Source organism: Fukomys damarensis, unplaced genomic scaffold, assembly GCF_012274545.1.
Source record: "Fukomys damarensis isolate Sample0158 unplaced genomic scaffold, DMR_v1.0_HiC HiC_scaffold_32, whole genome shotgun sequence".
In the NCBI taxonomy this organism is placed as follows: domain Eukaryota; kingdom Metazoa; phylum Chordata; class Mammalia; order Rodentia; family Bathyergidae; genus Fukomys; species Fukomys damarensis.
The window spans coordinates 19,634,674-19,645,806 of record NW_022900944.1 but is presented as its reverse complement, the minus strand read 5'-3'; the positions used below and the strand labels follow the sequence as shown (position 1 = coordinate 19,645,806).

The 11,133-nt window shown below is 34.6% G+C and overlaps 1 protein-coding gene across 1 annotated transcript in view; it reads right to left on the bottom strand.

The window, feature by feature from the left end:
- Antxr2 (ANTXR cell adhesion molecule 2) overlaps positions 1–11,133 on the bottom strand; it is a 129,737-nt gene that overhangs the window by 101,935 nt on the left and 16,669 nt on the right. Inside the window, exons 5-6 of the mRNA XM_010628532.3 lie at positions 10,992–11,060; positions 10,179–10,259 (exon numbers count right to left, since the gene is read on the bottom strand). Coding sequence (XP_010626834.1) covers positions 10,179–10,259; positions 10,992–11,060 — 150 coding nt within the window. The remainder of the gene's footprint in view (positions 1–10,178; positions 10,260–10,991; positions 11,061–11,133) is intronic.

Sequence of the window (11,133 nt, the reverse complement as noted above, 5' to 3'; positions counted from 1 at the left end):
AAAAAAAAAAAAAAAAATCCCATAATTTGAGACAAAATTTGCCAAAACCATTTCTAAATGAAAAATAGTCACAGAGAAAGAGGATGAGGAAGAGAGAAGAAATTTAATTCATTTTTAGATGAGAAAATGTAAGTTTGGTTTTCCCATCTAGAAGTTACCATGTTCTGTACTAAGAAAGCAACAACTAGAAGTCAAAGTAATTTAATGTCTGAATGCAGAGTTTAATTTTTTAAGTAATTGATTCCATAAGAGCAAAACGGTTCATAATGTAATCTCATCAAATAATTGTACAAACTGAAACGTTTAAAATATCAAAAATGAATCTATTATATTAAAATCATTGTCCATACACAACAACTGACAGAGGACAAATGTTCCAAATACTTGACTGTTTACCAAATGAAATACTGAACATTGAACCAAGTTCCCCACTTATGATAATTGACATATTAATTTCCTGGTATGCACTTCACTTGTTCAAAAAAATAACTTTGTGAGGACATTTCCTCAAATATATTTTGCATCTGTCTTCATTATATCTCAAAATAAAAAAGAAAGAAAGAAAAAGAAAAAGTGTTTCTACTAAAGATTGGCCTCAGGTGACATCAAAGAGTGTCAGTAGCACCACAGACCAAATTTAAAAACAAGCCAAATGTTACTAATAAATCCACGGTACTTTAGTGTACACACTACATTCAAAATTTCCTCATTTGAGATTTTTAGGGAGATACATACGTATAATTCTCATGATGAAAACCATATATTACTGAAGCATCTACCCACTCAAAAAGTAGTATTAGTATTAAGGAGTATTTACAAGTAAAGAATAATGTATACACTGTTACCTAATCCCTACTTTTATATCCTCAACACTAATATGAATGACAAAGAGCTAAACTTTCCAAATTAAGTAGAAATGTCAACAGTCAAATATTTTTTAAAAAATTACTATTTGGTGGGTAATTATTTCAGGAATTGTGCTAAGCACCTTATCTGAACTTTTTCAGTTAATTATCACAAGTCTTAAGTAAAGGTGTTTTTGTTTAATTGCTCTGAACTATTCCCTCATAAATAGTAACCCAGATGCCTGCAAGTTTGATTGAATCCCATTCCTGTTCTTGTAACCAACCTGTTCCACTTTCTCCAGTTCGGAAGAGATTATTTAACTATAACAAAATCTAACAATCAACCAACTAAAAAAATTTATCTGATTGTACTGCCTGTACTCCTTTCAAACTACCAAAAACAATTTAAATATGGCTTATTTCTTATCTCCAAAATTAGATCACTAAACAATTGTTTTTCTTTTATATTTGTTTGGGTTTTTGGACAAATTAAAATTTTAGATCATCCTATGAATTAAATTTTTAGAATATCCATATGCTCAAGGTACTTTCCTTTACTTTTTCTAGATTGCCTTAAGTATATAATTTTTTACTTCTTTCTGTGTCATATTTGATTTTTACAGATAAAAGAGTTGTATTTTTCACTGCCGAGCACCAAGTGAAATCTGAATGACAGAGGAAGCCTTTCCCTTACATGGGTAATCAGGCCACATAACAACTATAAAGCAAGAATTGCAAGCAGGAAGAGGGCAAATGCTTCATAAAGGGATTTCAGCATTAGAAAAGCAGGTCCATCTGTGTCTTCCTGAGATCTATACTTTTGCAGTTTTATTGCTTCATCTCTTTTCCTGTTTTTCAGCTAACCATGGTATTTCCAAAACTGTCTTAACCTACAGTCACTGTCGTGGAGAACAGGTTGGGAGGGATCTAGGCAGATAAAAAAAATTTTTAATTCTAAGAGCTCGTATAAAAGTTCTACCTTCCAGCATGCTGATCAAGCTATTAAATGCCCATAGTAAGAGTCATTACCTTTTCTCATCATTGAAATTTTCTCTTCTATTCAGAATACATTTGTCTGGAATATCTCCTTTTAAAGGTCTGATAAAAAGCCTGTCATCTATTAACAAAACAACCTCAAAGTTCAAGCTTTTCCTCCTTTTCAAAGTTTTGGAATAAAATTATTCATGAAATAAAAACATTTGCCCTTTACAAATTATAATTATTTATTTTCTATTACTTCTAATTGGTTGTATAAAAAATTGTGATGCATTATTTGTACAACTGAATGATCAGAGTATTTTTCCCTCAATAGTCTGGTGAACACTGTTAACATTAATCATGGAATTTCTCCATCTAGCAAGGGAGAAGAGTAGAATCAGATAAGGCTGTTCAGTTTCCTCTCTAGTGAGCGTCTGGTTAACAGCAGGGCCGGATACAGTGTTAGGAGCCAGCTGTGACTGTACTGCCGGTTGGCCTCTGAGATTACAGATGTTTGGCAGGAGATGAAAGCAGACCCCACTGCGTTTTTCTTCTCTGCAGACTGACGTGAATGAAGTATCTGAATGGTGTTTCAGCCTGATCTCCAAGCATGTTCCAAGGTAATTTGGATTGAGTGTACATCAAGTGTAATGTGGTCAAGTGGCAGCATGTCATCACCACAGGCCAAATTTCTCTACTAGATAACAAGTGGCAGACATGCACTGTGGAACCAGAATTGGCAAGGTTGGCAAGGGATTGAAAACCAGGCCTAAATCAGAGAGAGGCTCAACTGTTCCAAGAATTCCACCATTCATTCCAAAGAGTGTTCTTATTGTTCGTGTCTTCTGGGTTACCATCGGGCCTTTAAAATTACTGATTAGTAGCCAGGTAAATTGATGGTGTTGTCAAAAAAACATTCGTAGCAGAAATAACCAGATAGAATGAGAAGGTCTGAGTTCTGTGAGAAATCTGACTTCATTTATTTCTTAGAGAATTTAAGACATAAATGGACCTACATTTGACTGAGATCTTGGTAAGTCCCTGAGCATGTTTACAGAATGAATACACATTATAATAACAAACATGGGACAGGCAAGATGAAATAAAAGCCATATCGTGGCCTAGAAGATGCACACAACAGATACAGCTGCAGTTTTCTCTCTTGGCATTTAGGATATTACACGATTACCTAGTAAGCAGTTACAGGTAGGATATAGCCACGATACAAATTTAACATGGAATAAGTTAAGATGGGGTGATGAAGTAAATATTTAAACCCTATGGTGTCTTTGAAATTTATGTTGGATTTGGGGGGAAAAAACTAAGAGTTCACCCTTGTGGTTTGAAAATCAAGTATTCAGTTTGAAATAAAACAAAAAAAAAACTCACATACAACCAACATAAGCCAAGAAAAATTTAAGACTCCACATTTTTTGCAATTATGAATGGCAACAAGGAGATTAATTACTACATTACAACTTATTCCAAACCAACTGACTACTATTTTAACAAATAGCAGTAATACATATTCAAAATTCAATCCAAATAAATACCTAATCCAAGTAAGCATATATACAGAACAACTTGTTCTAAGTACCAGTTGCTTAGTTAATACATATTAAATTTAATTGAAAAAATCTAGGGATGTGGATGCAGTGCATTAGCGGAGGAATTGCTTAGCATGCAGAAGGCACTGAGTTCAATCTCTAGCACCAAATAAATAGTTTATTAATGAATTTTTATTAATGAATTTTTATTAATTAATTTTTAAAGTAAATTTAAAAGCCTTGATTTTTTAAAAATACCATTTTGACTTTAAGACAAACACTGAACAATGAAGCATGTAAAAATCATGCAAAGCTTATAGAGTGGCTACCCACAGAAAGTGGAAACCTGATTCAGATGTGCTACCCAAACTTCCAAACTTCTCCAACATTTTTATAACTCTAGTAAAAATTCTAAATATTCACCCAACACTGACTTGGGGCACATAGCATGGACAGAAGATCCCTAATGTGCCCTGATCCTTAACAAATTAGAAATTACTAATTTCCGTGACACATGCTTTGTTAGAAAGTATTAATCAAGTTGGGGGGAGTCAAAAAGAGCAGCATTCATCCAAAATATATAGAATTCCAAGCTTAACTCATGCAAGGAAAGATCACTGAGCAGTACTGGTTTTAAAGATTCCATTAAAATGGAAGCTTAGTAATTTTTCAAGTCCATAAAATAAGCAGCTATGACACCAAGAAAGATATTTCTCCTATTCCTTTCTTATTATCCTTTTACCTTGGAATATTCAGATATGTGATTTATAGTTTCTCTCTGGCTGCCAAACATTCCAACCAAATATAGTTTTTCTAAGTGATAACATTTCACCTCAGTGAAAAATAACTGTTTTGGAATCGCACATTTGGTTGAGTTCACCCATTAAAAACACTCACTGCTTCAAAATATCAGCTGCTCGATGCACCATGTGACACTCTGCCCTCCATACTTCTTTCTTTCTTTGCAAGTAAATAAGTAATAACAAGTAAAACAATTCCAAACTTTTATTTAAGAAATCTAGAGGAAGTTTGTAAGTTATAATTAGTGTCTTTTACTCTTCCCAACTCCAAACAAAACATATGCATTATTGTGATTATACAATAATGGAGAAAATATGTCCATATTAAACTTCCCAAAAAGATCAAATGACATTTAAGTTTCTCCACATCTCACAATTACAATTTTTGTAACAAATCACATTAGCAGGTATTCTTTTCTCACTATAACATAGAAAAATGTAAAAAATGGATTGTGATTTTTAAAAAAAAGACTGTCTCCACCTATTTTTATTTCCTTTTGGTTAGCAAAAACTCCAAATAATTACTTTTTTAATTAATTTTTTGGTACATTTTAGGTATACAATATAATGATACTCATCATTGGAAATTTGTACCCTTATGTAATCTATCTTGGTTCTTATTTTTGTCCCCATTCCCCTGCCCTCCCTTCAACTCCTCCACTCTTGCCTATTTACAAAGACTTCGTTTCCATTTTTTTCATTTACCCATATTAATTCCATTCCCTTCTTTCCTTTCCCCTACCTCTCCCACTTCTCCTTCCCCTTTGCCCCTTTTCTTCCTATTTCACATTACCTATTATCTATTATACTTTTAGTCCTTATTTACACTTTCAGTTTCTCACACCAGAGAAACTATTTGGTATTTACACATGTGTGTCCTATTTATTTAAGACTAGGACCTCAATGTGCATCCATTTAGCTATAAATGTCACTAATTTTCATTCCTTATGGCTGAATAGTATTCTATTTTATGTTTTAAAAAACATACATTTTCTTTATCCAGTCTCTAGTTGATGGGCAATTGGGCTGTTTCCAAGTTTCAGCTAAACTTAGTACTATCTTAATGAGCCAATAGGCTTTCTATTCAAAGTGCTTTGAAATTATGCAATAAAATAATTTTTAAAAATTATTTATTTCAGAACATAAAGAAATTGAGTCCAGCATATTTTTTACTCTGCTGCATACATTATTTCTTATTACTCATAATTGCCCACTCTCTTGCTTTACTGACTAAAACATAAAATAGTTCTTCCAAGAACTATGTCTATATTTGTTCCATTTGATTTCTCACAAGTTAGGGTAGCAAATAAAATGTTTCTTTATGTAACAAAAATAGGAAAAAAAAGTTTTATTGGTTATTCTATCAATTTTAAGCATATCTACCTAAAAATTTTTAAGGTCAGGAAAGTCTGAGACAAAATCCGTCTTTTTAATCCAACATACAGATGTCTAGGACCTCATCAGTATACAATAAATGCTTTTGAAAAAAATTAGAAATCATTATTTTTGGGTAAAAACAGGTATAACTAAACAGTCACACATCTACATAATTTACACTTTATAGTATCTCTGGTCATAAATGGTAACTGATTTCTTTCCCTTTCCACTTTTTCTCCTGTCTTGTCACTCAATTGAATGTGCTCAGGAACTGCCAGGCCTTTATAAGTCATCTCTTTTTGTAGACTAAGAGACTAATGTTAACAAATAAAAACATGGCATTTAATTCTGTCTATATAACCCAATATTATTAGTTTAGTCTTCTCACAAAATATCACAAAATTGTAATTATTTACCCAAAGTGGATTTGATTTCCTTAAACTAATCAAATCAAATATAGAAAGAATAATGATCTGAAGTGATATTTTCATGCAAATGCAAATAAGAGTTTTGCATTAGAGTGGATATCAAGATAAAATTATTAAAGTTCATTTAATACAATGAACAATTCAAAGCAAATTTCCCATTTTTATTTTAGCTTCAATTTAAGAGGAATATGGTACTTTATTCAAACACATATGAAAAATATTTGAAATGTATGTGGACATCATAGAGGACTGTAATAGCTACTGATACCTTTTTTCCTACCCAGAACACACTTTCTTTCTGCTGTTTTATGAATAGTGTGCCCTTCGTTTTGGAGAAACTGTTTCCCTACTCCATGTGGTCCACTGAAGCTATCCATCATGATGACATCCCCTTCTATCTTGCACCCAAATATTGGTCATAGGGGTGTTCATATTACTCAAATTGGTTCAAAATATTGACATAGGAATGGTTTATAGCTGGGCATCCCCAAAAGCCTCATGAGCTCAAAAGGTCAGGCTTTTGAAAGGTGAATGAATTATGGGAGTGGTATAACTGGTTTGCTGTTAGGAAGTGGGGTCTGCTTGGAAGAGGTAAGTCACTGTGAGTATAAAGGGAATGTCCCCTTTCTTGGCTCCTCTCTTGACCTTTCCACCATGGCATGAGCAGCTTTGCTCTGCCATGCCATCCTGCCTTAGAACCAGCCAATCAAGAACTGAGACCTCTACAAATTGTGAGTGAAAATAAATTATATTTCTTTAAATTGTAAGTGTCAGGTATTGAATCTCAGAGATAAGTGACTAAGACAGATTTTGGTACTGGGAGTCTTTGCTGGGGATGTAGCTGACCATGTAGTTCAGAGGCCTTTGGAACTGGTTCTCAGGAAGAATTTAGAAGGGTTTGGAGATGTTGGATAGAGAAGCAACCCTAGAATGCTGTAAGCTGAGCTTGATGGGAATTCTGGTTGGAGCTCAGAAGACTAGCATGTCAATAGAAATTCAGAAGATAAGGGTTGGGGATTTAGCTGCCACCTGCCTCATAAGTGCAAGGTCCCAAGTTCGATTCCCGGTACCAGGAAAAAAAAAAAGAAATACAGAAGATAAAGACCAAGCCTCAGGAGATTTCATTTGGGAACAGGATTCAATAGGCAGTTGAACTCTAGGCCATGTGTATTATGCTCTGGCAGAAAATTTGTCTACATTTTGCTCATGTCCTGAAACTTTGTGAGAGACTGTGACAAAGGACAGCAGACAAATTAACCTAGTAGAGGAAACACCAAGGCAGACATATGTTGAGGCTATGCCATGGCTACTGTTGGGGTTGGGGGTTTTCTAGCCAGCTCAACATTGAGAATCAAGAGCAAACAGCAAAGCTGAATGATTTTTTAAAGTTTTCAGTTTGACCAGAAAGAAAGTTCTGGTAAAGTTAGGGACTGCAAAGTGAAGCTGAAAATACACGGGAGAAGCCAAAAATTTGGAGAAGCCAGAAACATGAAAAAGTCTCAGAGAAAAAAGTCTCAGAGAAGACTGTAGGATTTGGCTTTTCAACACAGCTGAAACTTAAGAATCTGGCAACTCCTAGAGATGGACTAAATGTATTTTGCATAAAGAGATGTGTGTGAGTCTTTTGGGAGGGAGGGATATTATGTTTTATATCTGGATATCTCCCCCAAAGCCTTGTGAGCTCAAAGATGACTGGATTACAGGAATGGTATAGCTGACTTGCTGTTAGCAGGAGGGGTCTGGTTGGAAGAGGCAGGTCATGGTGGGCATGATGTAAAAGGGTGTATCTTCCTTCTTCGTTTCTCCCTTGACCTTTCTGCTTTTTATCTGCCATGTCGTGGGCAGTTTTTAATGTACAGCCAGGGAGAGGCTGGGCTGTAAAAGAAATTACCAAAATAAGTAAAGACATCAGAATTGTTGCTGGCTGGAGGTGCACATGTGGAAGGCCAGGCCTCAAGGTAAAGATGGAAATGACCTTCCAAAGGGATAGGCAGTAATTTGGAAATATACTATAATTGGTATCACCTGGTCCAGTAAAGTATACATAGATATCAGTCACTCAGGTGGATGACCAGAATCTCTGGACCTGTACCTTCCCCAGAATGCCTTTGTTCTTTCCATGTGACCCGCTTCCCTGCTGAACCAATATTAGCTCAAAAACTATACCTGTGATCTTATACATGGATTATAGTTTGACCCATATTGTACCCACATTGTGACTTTGCTGTATAAATTACTCCTGACTAAGGACTTTGGTGGCAGCCTACTTCCTGAGCCCCTCCTGTCTCTCAGGAGCTATTCTTGTTCATCAATAAACCTTTCCTACTCTTAATCTCCACCATCCTCTGGAATTCATTCTTCTATTTCAGGAGATACAAACTAGGCATATCTGACATCTAGCAGGTTGGAAGTTATATTTTCCCCTATATCAAAATTGCTTAAACTAAGGTCTTATCAGAATGTTTGCTAGGTACCCTCTTCCATGAAAATGATTTGCCTGTAGAGAAAATTAGTTTACAAAGCCTTCTATTCCAGTATGACACAATTGTACACCCTTTCTTGGATACTTCTCAACCAAAACAACCATAGACATTATAGAGAAAAATAATTTTAGCTCCAAATGTCAGATGAAGCTTGCATTTCCAGCACTATGCATAATGTTACTTTTGGATATTTTGGCATATTTTCTCTTTAGACAACATCTAATCCAATTTACTTAAATGTTTGGCATGTGATCTTTCCGTCCTGTGTAATCCAAGAACTAAAGTTAATAGAAATCTTTCTAATTTCCTGTTAATCTTTCAGCACAACTCATTCCACTTATTCAAGCTAACCTTAAAAAGAACAGCAATTGGAACTGCCTTCTATTACAAATAAAAAGTGAAATTTAACAAATAAACATTACAGTAGAAACAACAATTCTATTTCCTTAGGTAGTCAACTACTAATTTCTTGAAGGGGAAATCTAGGATTATAACCCATAAAAATAGAGTTTTGGAAAGCTAGTCAGTCATGTAAAGAATTCTGAATCAAATATTTTATAGAAAAAAAATCCCAGGGAATAGCCCAGTATAACTATGAAAATGGGAAATTCCTAAGCACAATAAGAATCCATTGAAACTGTGTTTATTGAATCCTGTATGAAATTATTTACTGTTTTTACATTACAACTTTTCTTTAAAAACTTAATGTAGGAATACACATAAAATAACTGGACACATATAAAACAACTGAATCTTTGTTCCTTTCTGCATTTGTATATGGTTTGTGCACTAGGCATACTGATACTTGATTGTATCAAATCATGAGTTTTCTCTACAAAGTTCCTACAAGCTACTAAGAAAAAACAATCAATAAATCTCAGTCTGTGTTTCTGAAAAATACAACCTCTGAAGGAAAAGTTGAAATGCCAGAACCAAATGTTAGAAGAAAGTGAGGTTTTATTTTGCCTTTTATAAATACCTGAAGATGAAGGGGAAAGCTTTTGCTTAGAGAATATATATTATTCACTTGCATTTTAGGACAGTGTTTACCAAAATATCATAAATACTTAATAGCAACTGTTCCTAGTGCTTCCAGCAAAAAGCAGTAAAATGAAACATAAACCTCAGCGGTGAAAGCCCAAGAGCTTTGCTCTACATTTCATCACTCCCCTTCCGGTTGCTGCAGAGGCCAGCCTAGATTCTAATGATCTCCAGAGAAGGCTCCACTGAATCCCAAACAGAAATATTATGTGCTCCAGGAAAACTATTAATCATTTAAATGGAAAGAACAACAGTCAGATACTCAGCCACTGCTTCAAGGGGCCTGACTGATAGCTAAGAAACATCAGAGCTGGAAGGGGAAGTAATCACACATTCCAATCCAAATTTCTATTTTACATTTCCCCTATAAAGCCTATAAAAACTCTCAGGTTATCCAGACAGTTAACTTCATGTTCAAGGAGTGGAAATGTCTCAGACTGTTTATGAAAACCTTAAACTTGAAATCACGAGCTCAAGCTCACAGAGCCCAACCTGGAAGAATCGGTACCAAACCTCATTCACAAACCAAATCCAGATCTTTAGAAAGATGTTTGCTACAGCAAACAAACCTCCTTCTCACTCAGTTTCATTTAGATAAAGGCACCCTGTAGCAAGACTTCTTTTAGGTTAAAATACATGTAAAATTACCAGCTTTTCCTGTCCCCAGAGATATACTCACAGAATTGATTATTCCTCTAAGAGCCTGAAAACCACCCTTGACAGGAAAAACTTGTTCCTTGGAATCAGCAATTTTTTCAAGCTTCAGGAAAAGGAAGAAAGCTTAATTAAGTGTGGTTGAGACACAGTACTTTGTAAACTTATGTTTAAACTTACACATAAAACTATTATGTTTTAGTTATGTCTATCTAAAAAATTACTCCTCAGGCCTAATTCCCCAGGATGGACTGCGTCAGGTTCAGGAGCTAACGGATATGATTTTATCAGCATTATCTTAAATGTGTGTTCATGAAATAATTAAGGTCAGTCATGACCCCTGTACATCAGCATCTAGCTGCAACTTCCAAAGAGCAAAGAGCCCTAAAAGCTATTAATGAGACTCGGGAGTCTAAACCATATCCAAGAAAGTTTTTAAATGCAAAATGATTTTGTGAGGGAAAAAGAAATTAAACTCTTAAACCTCAATGAAAAAAATAATTATATCTGTAAGAAAAACTATTAAAGGTTTGCAAATGAACCTCACAATCCCTGTACACCTAAGTAAGGACAGTCATAATAATTTTACCAACCAAGTTAAAGGACTATTCATATCATTTTAATGTAAATGTTTATCATATTAATTCAGCAAACTAAATAAATGTTCAAGAAATTTAAGAGTTTTGTGTTAGCAAAATTCTGACATTATTAAGGGAGTGCTCAAGAAATAAACCATTTCTATAGTAAATCTTTATAAGAAGACATTAGTAAAAAGAATCTGTTAGACAATCCTAAGGCAATCATGTGATTTAAAGTTTGAAGATCTGTTGTAACTCACCTGAGCTTGTTCAAAATCAAGGACACCAACACAGTAAACATTAGCCCCAAGTGACCTGGATAACTTTGCCTACAGAGAAATAAAGAAGGGTACAAAGAAAGAAAAGGGGGAATGGAGAGGGAGGGGGAGGGGAAAAGAGAGG